This window comes from Mytilus edulis, chromosome 7 (assembly GCF_963676685.1).
Source record: "Mytilus edulis chromosome 7, xbMytEdul2.2, whole genome shotgun sequence".
Classification (NCBI taxonomy): Eukaryota; Metazoa; Mollusca; class Bivalvia; order Mytilida; family Mytilidae; genus Mytilus; species Mytilus edulis.
In genome coordinates, this window is record NC_092350.1 from 12,482,281 (window position 1) to 12,501,023 (window position 18,743).

The 18,743-nt window shown below is 33.1% G+C and overlaps 1 protein-coding gene across 2 annotated transcripts in view; it reads left to right on the plus strand.

Moving 5' to 3' along the window:
* LOC139529959 (uncharacterized) overlaps nt 1-10,241 on the plus strand; it is a 63,428-nt gene extending 53,187 nt beyond the window's left edge. The window contains exons 2-6 of one of the 2 annotated variants that reach the window (XM_071325959.1): nt 2,097-2,228; nt 3,434-3,517; nt 4,366-4,461; nt 5,056-5,625; nt 7,795-10,241. In XM_071325959.1, coding sequence (XP_071182060.1) covers nt 3,475-3,517; nt 4,366-4,461; nt 5,056-5,625; nt 7,795-9,614 — 2,529 coding nt within the window. In that variant the 5' untranslated portion in view covers nt 2,097-2,228; nt 3,434-3,474 and the 3' untranslated portion in view covers nt 9,615-10,241. Of the gene's footprint in view, nt 1-48; nt 2,229-3,433; nt 3,518-4,365; nt 4,462-5,055; nt 5,626-7,794 lie in introns of those variants that run through there. The other variant, XM_071325958.1, reaches the window with a different exon arrangement.
* The last annotated feature ends 8,502 nt before the right edge of the window (nt 10,242-18,743 follow it).

Sequence of the window (18,743 nt, forward strand, 5' to 3'; positions counted from 1 at the left end):
AGATGAAAAAGTTTGGCACAGACTGTACCAGTTCGATTTTATCACTCAATACGAGACTTTAGAGATAAAAGTCTTTTGGGTTGAAGTTAAAAAAAACTATCCGGATGATGGGTCCTTTCAGAGACATTCTTTTATTCTCTGGTCCTATTTAATCTGCATAATTAAATCCTCACACAATCTCTAGTTCTCTTCTGCCAAGGAAAGTGTTACTTACCCTCCCCGAGTAATGAATTATAGTTAAGTAGTACCATTGCAAACTCGTACCAAGTTCAAGTCATACCACAGTAAACTCGTACCACCGAAAACTCGTACAACAGTAAACTCATACCAATGTCATCTCATACCAAACAAGATATATAATGTTATTTGGGAGTTTTTAGTGGTCCTCAAAAGTTGTGATACTGCTTGCAGATGATAAGAACAGTGAAGAATTATATTAGATTAAGTCCAGAGAAACCGAAGAGCAATCTTAAAAACATAAATCCCGAGACATTGGCTGCGCACTGGGCCCACAGAAAGACGGAGACAAAAGACAAAACAAACATGTATACACGCAAAACAAAAAACAAATGAAAATCACACACTCCAAGGACCACCAAACTTTCGGTTCAAGAGTTATGGGACTTTATTGATTAAATTTATGGCAATTTTCCTATATCGCACTCTGAACTTAAGAAACCCATGACTGATTTCCTTCAAACTTTGCATACTTTTTGGATATGACGATGTCATGGTCTGTATACTTTTTGACGAAATTTAGATTGTGGTTCAAGACTTATGGGACATTATTGTCAAATTTATGGCAATTTTTCCTATATCGCACTTGAACTTAAGAAACCCATGACTGATTTCTTTCAAACTTTGCATACTTTTTGGATATGACAATGTCACAGTCTGTATACTTTTGACAAAATTTATATTTTTCGTTCAAGAGTTATGGGACTTTATTGATCAAATTTAAGGCAATTTTTGTTTTGTTGCACTTTTACTAAAGGGGGCCCTTGCCTGATTTTCTTCAAACTTTGCATACATATTTTATATGATGATGTTACAGTCTGTATATGTTTTGACGACATTATCGTAATCTAGTGAAGAGTTATGGGACTTTATTCGTCAAAATTATTGCAATTTTTCCTATGACGCTATCTAACTTAAGAACCCCTTGTCCAATTTACTTCAATTTTTGCATAATGTAGTTATTGGATATGATGAGGTCCTGATCTGTATATATTTTGACGACATTTTGATTTTACAGTCAAGAGTTATGGGACTTTATTTGTCAAATTTAAGGTAATTTTTCCTTTGTCGCCGTCGTACTCAAGAACCACTTGACCAATTTGCTTCAAACTTTGTGTATGATGAGTGTGCTGTAACGTGTATAATTTTTGGCATGATTTCAGTTTTCTTTCAAGGGTTAAGGTTAGTTATTTGCCAAATGTTAGTTTTTTTTCTAGGTTACTCTCTCACTAAGATCACTTTTAAACTTTGTGCATGATCTAGTTATTGGACATCAAAGTCAAATAATCTGTTTATTTTGCGGAATTCTCAATTGTGCTTTACTTAATTTAAGCCAGTGCCTTTACATTTGACAGTGTTAACGACGGGCGTATTATGCGTTTGCGCAGGCGATTTTTCTAAATTGAATATTATCACAAACAATATTTTGCTGTTTAATTTATTCCGTTTCTGCATAACATCCAAACAAAAAATCAGCAGAAATTTTACATGACATTTTCCGTGCAACAGCTGATACAATTAGTGTAGACAGTCACTGTGATAGACATATCATCCATTTGGGTAAAATGAATATTTTTATACGACCGCAAATTTTACATGTCTGTGGCTTGTTACACTGTACTATACAAATTTTTCGTCGCAAATGTCTCATCAGTTATTACGTACAATTAATTCATACACTAATAACTGTCAAGCTTCACAGACCATGATGAGTGGCAAAGTGAGTATCTCGGCCATTCGGAAGTCAAAAAGCAGTAAAAAAACTTGGGTTCCGTCTCATTATGTATCACCAGACCTTACAGGACAATAGCTGTTTCTCCAAGCAAACTTTGAACCTTTGTTTAACCTTTAAATTTTAGGTCCTGTAAAACGAGCTAAAAAGAAATACTTAGAAGATACTAGTATAGAGATTCCAAGAACTACTTTAATATCAAGAAGGCAAAAACAGGGTCCTCTGGAACTAGCAGAGACAAGTACAAGTGAAAGAAGTAGTAAGTTCAGTAAATGACAGCTCAGTACATCTACATGTAGTCTTTTTAGCTCTTCTGACCCAAAGACTAAGCTACATTTATTGTCACCTATGAGGGTCAGTCGATGTTTGAATCTTACAGTTTTGATTGTATAAATTAAAGATCAATTGCATTATAACTACTGTAAATTCAGAAATTAATGCGAGGTTTTTATTATTGCAAAAAATGCGACTGAGTTGTAAACGCAATAATTTAAACTCGCATTTTGAAATATTTTATATGAATTTAACAGGATTTTTCTGAAAATCGTAAAAATTAAAATCGCATTTAAGTCTAAAATGAAAATATCGCAATAATAAATGCACGCAATAATTTCTGAATTTACAGTAAGTCTTATAGGTTTTGGTTGAAGATCTTGCTGTTCACATCTAGTTCTCTTATCTAATTTATTTTATTGCAGATATGCCTTTTCAAGGTTTTGATCTTGTCCGTCCATACATGTATACATGAAAATGAGTTCAAAAAGATTCCTTATGAAAATATCTTTCATAAAGTATGCTGAAAGTTTTTATGTCGCTTTTACTGTTTTGATAAAGTTCAGGATCACTCTTTGTTCTAGTCACGTGGTCGTAAAATTTTCGTTGTGTTCTGGGACCTTGTCTTAAATGTGTATGTTCTTTACTTTTGTCCGTGAATTACTTGTACTCTTATGATCACTGTTTTACACTAATGTGACTATGACTATCAGGTCAGACTTGTTTGTCCTGCATTTGAGCAACCATTATTCAAGTGGGAGGTTTGGGCCCGTAAAACATGTTTAACCCAACATTTTCATTAGAAAATGCCTGTACCAAGTCAGAATTTTAATGGTTATTCCGCATTTGCAGATGGTCTTCTTTTTTTGTCTCGGATTTGTCATGTCTTCTTGATCTATTTCCTTGATTATGTTCCCAATTTATATATTGTTATAAGGATTAAGATACAATGTATATTAAAGGGGTCAAAAGGCTGCAATATCAAAAATTGTAAGTTTTTTTTATTCTAAGCTTGATTTTGACAAACTTTTGTCTGGTACTTAATAATGACAAGCCGATTATTTAGATAGCTGAATTCAGACAGTTTCTCTTGTTGACTAATGCTTGGGAAGTATTTGTTGCACTCTGCAAAGCTCTTTATTACAGGTGATATGCAGATAAGCTACAGTTTGTCCTATTTATTTATTATAGGTATTGAAAATGCAGTGGAAAGTGCAACAGAACACAGAGAGATGGCAGAAATTGACATCAACATTGATCCTACAAGTGTGACAGGTTGGTATTGGTGGAATTGATTTATTCAAAATAAACATACTATAAATTCCATTTGTACATTGTATGTGTTCAATGTTTCAATGTACATTTACCCCAGATCCTTTCATTTTTCACACAATAAACGATATTCATGGGCTACATGATATTTTAGTAAATTTGTTAGACATGACCACAGGGATCTTGGATGATCAATAACAAATTAACAACATATTTAAAAATATTTAAAAAAAATTTGGTTATTTTCCTGGAAGATTCCCAGACTTAATATTTTTTTAAAGTATCCTAATAACCAAATATACAAATTATATGGCATTAGAAGAACAACAGTTATTAAGGAATACAGAAGATTTTCGTTCTTAATTTGGTATATTTCCTGAAGGAAGATTAAAATTCATTATTTTTTATAAAATACAGTCATACATGTCTGATATTGACCTGTAGACATGGTAGAAGAAGAACAACATGAATTAAATGTTTGCATAATGGATCATTGGATCTGTATATATTTCAATTCCAACTTTGGTAAATTTCTTGCATAGTTTTGATTAATTGGATTTCAACAGATTTGAATTATGCATCAACAGATTTGAATTATGCAGAGATGAATTTCTCTGTCATATAAAATATATGCTAAATTTCTTTGAAACTTGCAGAAGGATTCAGTATATTTGAACATGTTGAAATCTACAGTTTCGTTCGTTGACAGTTGAGACACATTGATAAATGCATGTGTCTTGCATCATTTGTTATTGCAGAGGCATGGTTAAAGTGTAAGGAATTCATCACAAATTCATGTTAAAGAGGGTGCCTAAAATTATTTGATTTTGTTCTTGGTTTTACTTTTTCAGATTTCAGTTCATTTGATTTTAATGAGCAGCACAGTGAACAAATCTGTATAGACAGTTCTCGTGATTTTAGTGATACAGAAATGGAAAGCCAGTCAGGTAGGTTTGATTTTAATATTCTTCACTTCACAAATAGATTCCTGAGTGAAAAGATTCTTTTAACATGTATTCTTAAAATATTAATTGTCTCGCCCTCGACGAAAGTTGGCAGAATTTAAAAATAAACCATGAAAAGGATTATAGCTTGCGTCAGTAGAATATTTGAATCACATGACAGGATATTTTCTCATGATGCGAGCTACAGTCTTTTTCGTGGTTTATTTTTAGATGCCGCCAATGTTAGAAATCAAACAAAATAAACCACGAAAAAGTCTATAAGCAACGTCATTAGTCACATGATTCAAATATTCTAAATACAGCTACAAAGTGAAAGTAATGTCAAAATACACGATGCCGAGGAAAAGATGAGCCAAAGCGTCGTTGAAATAAGAGAAAGGCAATTAAAAATGGTATCAGCAAACAGATAAATCATTGAACTTTCAATATCAACAGGGTAGGTCCTTAGTGCATGTCAAATAAATGTATACGAAGTGTTTGAAGTGCGATACCAGACGGTATCTTGTGAGTCAGAGGAAATTCAGACTAGCATACAGTGTGATCTTTGAATTATGTTTTATCTTCTTTTGTTTTTAGAAACCCTGATAGCTGTAGAAGGTTTTGAAAATAACATAAATGAGGATAATGATGACCACAGCAGTTACAGTAGTGAAAATTGTTCAGATTATGACCTTTTGAGTAATTTATCTGATGATGATGACATTTCAACTGGAAGCATATTATCTGATGACGATGATACCAACTTTTCTGAGAATTCAACTGATCAGGAATTAGAGACATCAGCTGAATCAGAATTTGATGTGAAAAACACTGAAATGGAAATTTTGGCTTGTTTTTTAAGAAACAGCATTCCAGGAAGTGGTTGTAAAGACATTTTAAAAACCTTCAAAACTGTATTCCCTGACTGTAAAGGTTTACAAAATATACAGTATGAGCATTTATGGAAATATCTGGACGATGACTTTGCAAATGAATTCCATTACTGTGAAAGTTGTTTTGAATTGTTTCCAGCTGACACAGACACTGTAAGGTGTGGAAAGTGTAATAATCCCCGCTTCAAGATGTTGAATAAAGTAAAGCAGCCAAGAGCAAGTTTTGTCATGGCCAACATCAACAGACAATTAAAGAACTTACTTCAGTCGCCAGGTAACTAATATGCCCTATTCAATGTGTATGTATTATAAACTTAACTTTAGTGAATAGGCACAGTTTGTTACTATACATATCATATCTTAAAAAAAGTATCGCGATTTAATCATAAGAACTGAGGTTGATGATACATTCACAATAAAGCTCAAAATAAAATTTTAAAACTACAATATATGCAAAAACATTTTTAAAAAAAAGACATATTTAGTATTGCTTTTTATAGTATTTTTACTTAAAAAAAAGCAAGGCATGCTGAACGAAACCCTTATGAAATTCAGGACACAACTGAAGAAGTCTTCTGTTTTTCATGTGCATAAATTCATGAAATATTCCTATGAAATAGTATGGCGATACGTATCCTATCGTCACTCTTGTATCATGGAGTAGGTGTATCATTGCAGCCCTACTAAAGAGCAACCGAAAAGCGAAAACATTGAGACAAGGGACAGCACCTGGTCTACAAAAGACTGAGACAAAAGACAAAACAAACATGCAAACACGCAAACCAAAAACAAATTGAACATCACAGACTCCACCAAAATCTGGGAGTGAACACAGGTGCTCCGGAAGGGTAATGTTTTACTGTCATGGTATAGGTCTGTTAAAGTACATTTCACAGAGCTGAGTCTCTCACATTTCTTAATTTTCAAAAAATAAGTGAGATGCAAATATTGAAATTTATATGAAATTACATTAAGATGATGTTCTGGCAATTTTTGTATATTTTGGATTCGCTCCCCTCATGTGGGAAAATGGGGATTTTCAGTATTTTTGGACATAGAGTCACAGTTTTGTGTCGCCTGCTGAAAGCAGAGTCGATACATAGGGATCACTATCCGTCGTACTTCGTCGTTGTCGTCGTCTCCGTCAGTTGGTGTCGTCACCTTTTGTATCTGCATCTCCTCCGAAACTGTTTGTCAGATTCCAACCAAACTTTCAGGATATCTTGCTTATGGGGTCTAGTTGTGCACCTTCAGAGTTGGAAATACTAGCCTGACCGCCAGTCCGTGACTAATAATTTCTTGGCAGGGCTGGCTAATATTTAGCAGATTTTGACTGATTACAGTGGCGGATCCAGGGGGGCCCGAGGGGCCCGGGCCCCCCCTTACGTTGAAAAATTTGGTTGATTATATAGGGAATCACTGAAGCATGACTGGAGTGGGCCCCCTCTTAGGTCAGTCAGTGGGCCCCCTCTAATAAAAAGTTCTGGATCCGCCACTGGATTATATAGCAAATATATGTAAAATTCAAAATCAGGGCTGGTAATAACATGTTTTATAGGCGAATTTCCTACCCTGGCACCTTATACTTTAAATTTTGATTTCACTGATTTTAGCGGCTCACGGAGCCAAAATAGCTCATTTTGACAATTCTTCAAAGCTGTAGGTCATATTTCAACCAAACTTTCAGGATATCTTCCTTGAGGGATTAAGTTGTGCACCTAATGTTTTAATGTTTTTAAGTTTTTATGTTTCCAATTTCAGAGGCTCACGGAGCCAAAATAGCTCACTGAACAATTCTTCACAGCTGTAGGTCATATTTCAACCAAACTTTCAGGATATCTTCCTTGACGGATTAAGTTGCGCACCTAATGCTTTAAATTTTGATTTTTCTGATTTTAGAGGCTCACTTAGCCAGAACAGCTCATTTAATCAATCCTTTTGCTCAGCCGTTCATTAAATATAAATTTTGTTTTAATAAATATGAAAGGTTACTTAAATGCCATTGGCAGGCGAAACACGTGTTCCACGGAACACCCTCCTAAGTTAAATACTTTAAGTTGTGTTAATTTCTTTCATTTAGTTTTATGCATATTAATATTGTATAGAAAAATTATTTAAGTGAGATTACTGGAAATAGGTAATTTTGCTTTTATCAAGAACTTTAACTTTGTCCAAAAATCATCAATTTCCACATGAGTACCGAGAAAGCTAAAGAGGGAGGAAGCATGTTGTCACTAAATTTAGTTGCCGGAATTATAGCTAAATTAAATTTTCAATGTGATATATTCAATTTACAGTATTTGATGTTCTTAGAAATGGCAAAATGTGAAACAGACTTTAGTATAGTTATTACACATTCTTTATCAACAGGTCTGCTGGAACATACACTTTAATATACATGTTTATCCTTTCGTAGTTTATGAAATGATATTTTTAATTTCAGGTATTTGGGAGGATGTACTAAAGAATAAGAACTATATTAGGAATCGTTATTTACAAGACAATGAAACAATCACCGACATAACTGATGGATCGCTTTATAGAAAATTGTTGTTAGAGAATGATTTCTTAAATGGAACTGACAACACAAATCTAACAGCAGTTATTAATACAGATGGTGTAAGCCTATACTCATCTTCTAAAGTTCAGCTTTGGCCAATATTTATGGCTGTAAACGAGTTAAATCCATGTGCTAGATTTGCCAGGGAAAATGTGATCCTTGCGGGGATTTGGCAAGGGAAGGGAAAACCTCCATTTAATACATTCATTGGATCCTTTTGTAAATTGATGAATGACTTGTATGATACTGGTATTACTGAAAAATTAAACGGTGAAGAGACCACTGTAAAATTGAAAGTGATATGTGGAATTTATGATTTGCCTGCTAAGGCAGCCATTTTGAATATGACTCAATATAATGGTAGTGATTCTTGTATTACCTGTGAAGAACCTGGGAAGACAGTGAAACAGGGAAAAGGTACAAGTAGGTGCTTTCCTTACAGGGAAACAGCAGAGAAGTATCCAAATCGGAATCAAGCTGGAGTAAAGCTTGCCATGGAAAGGGGTACAGAAAGAAATAGAATTAAGGGATTTAAGGGTACATCTCCATTGTTGGATTTGAAAAACTTTGATATTGTCAGTGGCACCCCGCCAGATTATATGCATGGAGTTTTGTTAGGAGTTACCAAAACCCTTCTATACAAATGGTTTTCTTCTACTGAAAGTAAAAAAGAGTATTTTATTGGTGACAAGGTGAAGTTGATTTCAAAACGTTTGAACTCGATAAAACCCCCTGAAAGTATGGAGAGACTTCCTAGGGACCTGGAGAAAAACTATACACATTTTAAAGCAACTGAATTGCAAGCGTGGTTAATTTATTATGGAATTCCATGTGTAGAGGGAATTTTGCCTAATAAATACCTTGAACATTTTGCTTGTCTCGCTGAAGGTGTTTATTTTCTGCTGGGTGACAAAATATCAAAAAATGACCTGCAGAGAGCACACATTCTGCTAGATGCATTCTTCAGGAACTTTAGCAATTTATATCCCGCTGGATCTTGTGGACTAAATGTCCACAATATTGGAATGCATATGGTTGAATATGTTAGAGTGTTGGGTCCACTCTGGAGTTGGAGCTGTTTTCCGTTTGAGGATTGCAACTCCATGATTACCAAAACTGTACATGGAACTGGAGATGTCACCAAACAAGTGATGAAAATTAAGGAGGCTCAGGCACTGCTGCGAAACAATCTTCCATTAATCTTTAAAGGAAAAAACTGGAAGAATCTTAAACCCGTTGCAAACTGTGAAATAGCCGGTGCAATAACAGAAGTGCCTAAGGATGAAAATACAAACTTTATTCTGGAAGAATTGGGATTAAGTGATACATCTTGTATTAAAAAGGTGGATAGGGTAATGTTAAATGGTAAAAAAATGTATTCTGGCTCTTATACCCGCATGAAAAGACGAATTTGCAACACCTTTTTAACTAAACGTGGAATTGCTTGTTCAGTAAAATGTTTTATTTTTCATGAACAAACTCAACTTATATTTGCACTTGTAATTCCATTATATTTAACAGAGTACCGTATTGGGGAGTTGAGGGCTGGAAAATATCTATTTACTTCTACCGCTTGTGATAAATGCAAACTTTTGTTGGTAAATGAACTTGAAGAAAACTTGTGGTATATAGATCCAAAAGTCAACGGGAAAATTTTCATTGCTAAGATGCCAAATTCATATGGACATTCTGTTTTCAAGTAGACTTGTACATGTATTTGTTTACAGTATGTAGCTGTATCTCGATAAATACTTTAAATAAGGGTAACAACAAAATTACCGAACAGTAATCATAACAATCTTCAAAATCATAATCCAAAAAAGAAGTGACAAAATAGATTATTTACCACTGGAGAACTTTGGCTTGAGGATGGCAAAAGTAGTGACTAAATAAATATCTGCCGAAATTTTACAACTTGGCTTAACCGAACTGTGAATGCTGTTTTTTTTTTATAATTAGCGCCTAAATAAATTACTTCTCAACAATGTGATTTGATCTGTAGAAATTTTAAAACTTGCCATAACAGAACTGTCATCATAGAGTTGCAATCCATAGAAGTATATGCCTTAAAAAATTACTACTCAACAATGTCTGAGGAAATTTTACAACCTGGCTTAACAGAACTGTGAATGCTGTCTCACGGACAAAAGTAGTGACTACACAACAATGTGATTGGGTCTGTAGAAATTTTATGACGAGAATTACAGAACTGTGAATGATGTTTTATGGAAAATTACAGTTAACATTACATTGCTGAACAAACTTGAATCATATACAATTTTGTTTTATGGATTTTGCAATTGGCCTAAATATTAAACCGCTAAATTTTTGGTTGAACTTTTTTTTTCCTGCAGCCTCAATTTATATACAAATGACAGTTGAGTAATAGTTAATTCATAAAATTTGATAAAATGTTATTCATTATCCAGAAAATCATCTATTATTCATAACACATGCATATGACAGATGAACATTTCAAGAATTTCAATGATCAGCTCGTGATTCATCAAAACTTCATGAACATTCATAAAATACTTTTAATGAACATTTCAGGAATTTTTATGAGCAGCTACTGATTCATCAAAACTTCATGAACATTCATAAAATACTTTTAATGAACATTTCATGAATTTTATGAGCAGCTAGTGATTCATCAAAACTCCATGAACATTCATAAAATACTTTTAATGAACATTTCATGAATTTTTATGAACATCTAGTGATTCATCAAAACTTCATGAACATTCATAAATACTTTTAATGAACATTTCATGAATTTTTATGAGCAGCTAGTGATTCATCAAAACTTCATGAACATTCATAAAATACTTTTAATGAACAGTTCATGAATTAAATTCATGAACCTTCATTTATGAATTATTTATGAATTTTCATGTACCATTCATGAACATTCACGAACCATTCATGATAGTTCATGAAGTCATGAATTTCTTCTCGCCGGGGATTATACATGTATGCATCATTTTACATCAGTATCTATCATCAGTTACATCAGTCATCTCAAAAGCTCCTTTACCAAATACTTTTTGATATGCCTACATGAGGTGCATACTTCAAGATCTGGTTGAAGTTTTGTTCAACGTTGTTTATGTGTAATTTGTACTCAATTCTGATTCAACATGCAGTCTTTACTTGACAGCTAATTTACAAAATCCAATTTTGAAGTTTTAAAATTCATTATAACTATAGGGTTTTCGAACCATGACCTCCTGTCCGTAAGGAAAGCATGCTTACTTGTTACAACACTAAGGCAATGTTAATTTTTTAAATGTGTACAAATTATTCAACAGTATGTAGTTGCAATCAATTGAACAAATTTGGTATACCTTCAGATTTGCAGCTTGAGCCTCTGTGTATATACCAGCTTTCTGGCTATGTCCTTGATCTTAAAGAGAAACACAAACATTAGAACAGGCTAGAATGCATTTGATTGGTCGACAATGGTTCTGAAAATTGTTGTATGGTGTATAGGAAGAATAGTAAATACCTTACTGATTTTCTATCAACCTTATTTTCATTATTTATATATAGTTTATTCTGTTCAATTTCTAAAATACAGTTCTGTAAAACCATTATTAGCAGCATTTTCAATATTTCTCTGCAGTCAATATATGAATTTATCATGTTTAGTAAATGTAGTAAATGCAGTGGTTTTGCATATTTGATTTAAAAAATAGTCTGCTGTTTAATCCATATCGTGCAACTCTGACGATTTAAAAATAGTTTGCTGTTTAATCCATATCGTGCAACTCTGACGCCCACCCTTTATCCCACTCCTATTTTTTTTATACATAAAGTCAGCTTTTATATATGTAAGTTAAAAAAAAAAAAATCCTCAAAATAGGTCCAATAGAACGGTCAATCAGGCTTGACACAATTTATTCAATGACATAATTGTTTGTTATGTGACGTCACGTACGTCAAGGTTTCATATTATTTGGTACACTAAATGCAACTATTAAATAAAAAAACACACAAAAAATACAATAATAAACAAAATATTTTTAAAACAACAGCACGAAAACTGTAAGGTAACCCAGGTGCTTCAAATAAGTAATTGAGAAGTTCTTTAAAAGCTTTTGAATGAAGACAAAAGTAGATTTGAAGGTAACCCAGTACTATGGATCAGTAAACAGTTCATATAATATAATTCTCTACTGTTAAAATATTTGATAAAGCGTATAAAACATGGCAAAATCAGTATCACATGCCGTATCACCCTCGACCAATATCATCCCTCGGGCTGATATTGGTGTCTCAGGATGGTACGACATATGATATGAATTTTGCCTATTATTATCCTCTATATTACAGCTGTACTCACATTTCTCCGAAGTTTCCCTTAGCATCTTTAACTGTATAAGATTTGGACAATCCTCCCCTTAAGGGCAATCACAATCTTCTGACTCTTCAGCCACGTCTCCTCTCTGGAAAAAAAAACCCACTCAATTTAAGTGTTGTTTTTAAAAAGATTGCTGCAATTCTTAAAGTGATACTCTGAGGCGGTAAGGGAGCAAGAAAGTGAACTGTGGTTTATTTTTATCAAAACTCACTCAATAGTACCACTTCGTCAACGTTATAGGGTACCCCTGTTAATGTGCAAGTTCTAACCATGGTACAACCATGGTTAACCATGGTTATTCATACTCTGAGCCCTCTAGTCTTTGATCATACTCAGAAGTGGAAAATATTGGTTTACCAGGCCATCGTCACTCAAGGGAAACTGGCTAGTCTGCCACAGTCTCAATTCGTTATAGCATTGATAAATATGAAACATCATGATTCTAACAGTCAAAATTCAGTTGTCTCAGAGACCTTAAAGAAAAGAAGAAAAAAAGTATAAACAATTATTTTTATATTTCTCTATCTTTTTCTCTTTTAGCAAGTACTTTTTTTGAACAGCTTGCACTCTCTTTGTTACTTCACATTTAGTTGCTTTTTTGTATTTTTTTTAGAGCTATTGACACCAAGGTGTCATAAAGTCTGGCATCAAATTTTGGTTTGGCCACACATTTGCTGTTTGAAGCCTGGCCACTTACACTGTGGCTAAGTATGTAATCAATTGTAAATAGTTGCAGCAATAAATAATGAACACAGGCAAACAGGCTGTCAGAATGACACACCGATTCCTCTAACTGATTGTAAGTTTTCCCGTTAAATAAGTGATCAGTTGATGTTGTGGGTTGTGACAATGACTCTACTTCAGCATCTTTTTCAGCTACGTGTTTAGCTGTAGGTTCTGGTGTTGCAAATTTTCCTTCAAGAATTGTGATGCGTTCCTTTAAAGTTTTATACTTTCTATGTTAGTCTTTGAGTTCTTTTCTGGTTACATACTCTCTGAAATAAAATATACATTTCTATAAACATTTTTTTCTCCATTTATTATGATCACCAGCAAAAGGAAAGGACTTTGAAAAGATACATAGAAACTAAACTGCAGTTATGAACTTTTTTTTCACGTAGTACAAAGGGTTTGGCTTTAGTCGACATCATTGGTACGTTTGTTGGCCATTAAATCTTTGCCAGTATGCTAAGCTAAGGGATGATTATTCTAGTAGGGATAACTTTTTTTATTTATGACTGCTTCTACACCTGTTTTTTAAATGATAAAATTAATTAATTTCAAGAGGCAGGTTTAAATTTGTACATAACAAGAATGTGTCCATAGTACACGGATGCCCCACTCGCACTATCATTTTACATGTTCACTGGACCCTGAAATTGGGGTCAATACTTTAATTTGGCATTAAAATTAGAAAGATCATATCATAGTTAACATGCGTACTAAGTTTCAAGTTGATTGGATTTCAACTTCATCAAAAACTACCTTGACCAAAAAATTGAACCTGAGCTTCACACTATCTTTTTCTTTGTTCAGTGGACCATGAAATTGGGGTCAATACTTTAATTTGACATTAAAATTAGAAAGATCATATCATAAGGAACATGTGTACTAAGTTTCAAATTGATTGGACTTCAACTTCATCAAAAACTACCTCGACCAAAAACTTTAACCTGAAGCGGGACGAACGAACGGAGGCACAGACCAGAAAACATAATGCCCCTCTACTATCGTAGGTGGTTACATACTCTCTGAAATAAAATATACATTTCTATAAACATTTTTTTCTCCATTTATTATGATCACCAGCAAAAGGAAAGGACTTTGAAAAGATACATAGAAACTAAACTGCAGTTATGAACACGTAGTACAAAGGCGCTGGCGTTGGATCAATATGGTGAGATACTGGAATAGACTCATTCGATTTGACAACACTATCGTAGGTGGGGCATAATAAAAATAACAACAGGTGTTTGAAGAAAATTAAGCATGTCACAATTACTTTATCCTTTTCACTAGAGGCTCCAAAGAGCCTGTGTCACTCACCTTGGTTTATGTGAATATTAAACAAAGGACGCAGATGGATTCATGACAAAATTGTGTTTTGGTGATGGTGATGTGTTTTTACATCTTACTTTACTGAACATTCTTGCTGCTTACAAATTTTTCTATCTATAATGAACTTGGCCCAGTAGTTTCAGGGGAAAATGTTAGTAAAAATTTACAAGTTTTATGAAAAATGTAATAAATTTACTTTCAAAGAAAGCAAAGCTGACAAACTCTTTGAGTGCATCACTTATTGTCACTTGAAAACATGTTAATGTGCATAATGAACGAAAACTCACTCATTTTGCTTTCCTGATTGGTTGATTGTTGATGGCTTAACGTCCGGTGGTTGCATTTCAGAACTATCATCATTAATTCTGTATAAAAAAAATAAATATTTTTTTTCAAAAAATATAGTGGTTGCTGTTCTGGACTTTTTATCCATAATTTTTTTGTACTTCAAAGTGTACAGATTAAAGGTTATATATATCATCATGATCATGGAAGTATTATATTGACAGGAACTACTACGGCCCAACCTTTAAACATTTCATCTGCACTGTCACACAAAATTTAATGACAAGTTTAGTTTACTAACTTGAAACATAGCACGTTTAGGGTTATTTACTTACACCAGCTTGTAGAGCCCTACAATATTGTTATTTTTAGCTGTTTTCTTGATCACGAAAAGAAACGAAGTAATCGAAAGTTGCGAGGTCAATTTGCTGGATCCCTTTCTCTTATCATTGAAAACTATCTGTTTGCATTGACAATACATCTATCTTAGTGTAAATAAAAAACACTAATTAAGGCTTACATATGACTACTTAGATGATATGTACATGTAATACCTATTAAAATCTTAATTACATATGAAGGACTTTGGATATAAATCATATGAAAAATTATTCAACTCATGTATTGTTCCTATACTTGATTACTCGTCTGGTGTATGGGGATACCGAAAATATCAGTCAATAGACAATATTTAGAACAGGGCTATTCGTTACTATTTAGGAGTACACAGATTTGCACCTATCCTTGCTATACACGGAGATATCGGCTGGATCCCGAGTCAGTATCGGCGTTGGATCAATATGGTGAGATACTGGAATAGACTCAATCGATTTGACAACAACCGCATCACCAAATTAGCATTCAATATTGACTATGATCGTTGTAAAAGTAACTGGTGTAGTGAAGTAAAGGATATACTAGACCAGCTTGAACTAGGACATTTTTACGAACTGAAATCAGAGGTCGATTTATCTTTGGTTGAAACTAACATTTTTCGTCTGTATTCAGATATCTGGAGGAATTCCGTCCAAGACGTTTCAAAATTACGAACATATAGGAACTTTAAAACAGTCTTTGAAACTGAAAATTACGTGAATTTGAACTTGAATAAAATTGAGCGGTCACACTTAGCGCAATTTAGAAGTGGAATTTTACCATTAAGAGTGGAAACTGGTAGATACTCAAACGAAAGTGTGGAAGAAAGACTATATATATTTTGTAAAAACCAAGAAACTGAAACTGAGTTCCATTTCATGTTTGGTTGTCCATTGTATATTGAATGTCGAGTTAACTTTTTTGGTAAACTTTTAATTGAGGAAAATTTCACAGATTTGAATCATGCTGACAAATTGAAAATTTTAATGTCTTTCCACATAAGAAAATTAGCAAAATATATAGTTCGTGCATTTCATATCAGACGTCAGTTGTTATATAACACTTAATTTATTTTTTTTACATATTTAAAGCTTAAATTTTTGTTTACAAATATTTTTATGTCTATATATTTTTGAAATTTTTTACGTCAACGAAAGATTAGAACGTGATATAATTGTTTAATAATTGTTTTACTTTATTTGAGGTGACTTATAGGTCCATTGGGCCGGGTGTATTACTATTTATCATATATTATATGTTTATAATCTGTACATAATTTACACATGTCACTATAATAAATAATTTACTTACTTGCTTACTTACATATTGTTTCTAAATCTTTAATACTTACATATTTTGCTTTCTTTTAGCAGCAGACTTGGCTCTGTAAAGTATAAATTGCTAATTAAATTAGAGCTAATTTACAAAATTAAGAAAAATTTTAAATATCCCACATCAGTCTTATTTGTTGTCAACAACATTTACAATTTTCCTAGGAATCAGTATAGCTAAGATTAGAATTTAAGTAAACGTAATGTATCAATATTCCGAACACTATTCCGAACACTCAAACTAAGCAAGTTTTTTTCTGCAAATCATTTGAAAAGTGAATGAACAACCATCTCTTTATAAGAATATTTCAAGACTTACAGTACCAAACTTAAAATGTTGAAACGAAAGAGATATGTGAACAACTAATTCTTCAATGAATTTTATCAGATAAATTAATTTAATCTAAATTTAATGTATGGTAGGCTAACAATTGAGGAGCTCGCATATAAGAATCCAGATGTTCTGCATCAAAAGGGTTATAAGTCATAGTGGCTGGTCTCTTCCTAGGGCTAGTCCTGTCAATAAATTAAGAAGATGATATATAAGAAGTTTTGTATTTTTGGTGTATTGCTGTCAAATTTAAAGACTTTGTTAAAAGGTAAAAATTGCATTTTTTTTTTTGCCGCATTTATGGGCATTATGTTTTCTGGTCTGTGCGTCCATTTGTTCCGCTTCAGGTTAAAGTTTTTGGTCGAGGTAGTTTTTGATGAAGTTGAAGTCCAATCAACTTGAAACTTAGTAAACATGTTTCCTATGGTATATATCTTTCTAATTTGTCATAAATTAGAAATTTTATTCCATTTTCATGGTTCCTTGAACATAGAAAATGATAGTGAGGATGGGGCATCTGTGTACTTGGGACACATTCTTGTTGTTTATATTTTACTATATTCAGATAGATTCTTATAATCTAAATATTTTAATTTAACAATTATATACTGAATTACCAAATAACAAGGTATTTTGTAAGATAAATATATCACAATTATAAACATGATAAAGTAATTAACCAATTGAAATTTGACTATCAGAATTCAGTCTGACTGTAATGGTCAAGCCAAAAATATGATCTTTTCGGACTCTGAGCAGTTTGTAGTGACTTAAACAAGTTATTGTCTGGAAACTTGAATAATGTTTGCATTTGCACCCCCCCCCCCCCCCCCTTCTGCATGTTTAGGGCAATTACCCCCAAACTCAATCACAGTCTTCCTTTTGAGATATGGAACCGTATGGTGCAATGTCAGAGACATAATAAATACATGTACACACAAGTTTTTATCTGGAAACTACTGAAATGCTGGTTTTGGCCCCTTTTCCCTATACTGTAGGTACATGTACATGTACCATTACACCTTAAATCAATCACAATCTTCCTAATGTGGTATTGAACCTTTTTGTAAAATTTCCTAGGGATCTATTCACTTTAACTAAAGTTATTGTCTGGAAACCAAATGTGCTTTCAGACACTGAGAATGAAGATATAAAAGCATGTTACAAACCCCCAAAAACGTTAGCTGTTGTATAAAATCCACTCCTGTATTCAGTAACAATGATAATTATGTTTTTATTGGATATGGTCATTTCTGTAAACATTTGGACAGCCTAAATTACTTAGTAATAATCAGCTTAAGATAATGTCCCACTAAAAATGAAGAGGACAAGTAAGCTAAGATGCAACATTTGTATTATAAACATGAACAGAATGCAGTACACGAGTGTAATGCATTTTTACTTTAACCCACCTTCTTGGTTTAGAGAGAAGCCTTTCTGTAAGCAGTTTCTGTGCTTCTTGTTGTAATGCATCAGCTGCAAAAGAATGTTTCAGTATATATGAGCACCTGTTGTTTTACCTTAGGATAAAATGTTGTATATACTCTGATGCAAGACACTCCCCACCACATTCTGTATGTATGTGCCTGTCCCAAGTCAGGAGCCTGTAATTCAGTGGTTGTCGTTTGGTTTTGTGTTACATTTTTGTTATACATTAATTTTTTTATGCATGAATTAGGCTGCTAGTTTTCTCATTTGTATTGTTTTACATTTTCATTTCAGGCCCTTTTATAGCAGACTATGTGGTATGGGCTTTGCTCATTGTTAAAGGCCATTCGGTGACCTATAGTTGTTAATTTCTGTGTCATTTTGGTCTCTTGTGGAGAGTTGTCTTGACATTAACGTTTGAACTGTTAAAAGTAACAATACTATTAAAACAAAAAGTGTTAACATGTATTTTTTTTCATAAGTTCCATAACTTCTCAATATTAACACGATTAAAGTTGAAAATATTTAGAAATGTATACAAAAAAAACACAATAAAACACAGAGGTTATTTTAATAAATATAAAACAGTCATCAAAGTTCATGAATACTACTCTAAGCATTTTTGACTTATTTTATCAAAAATAATTAAATTCCATTTTTT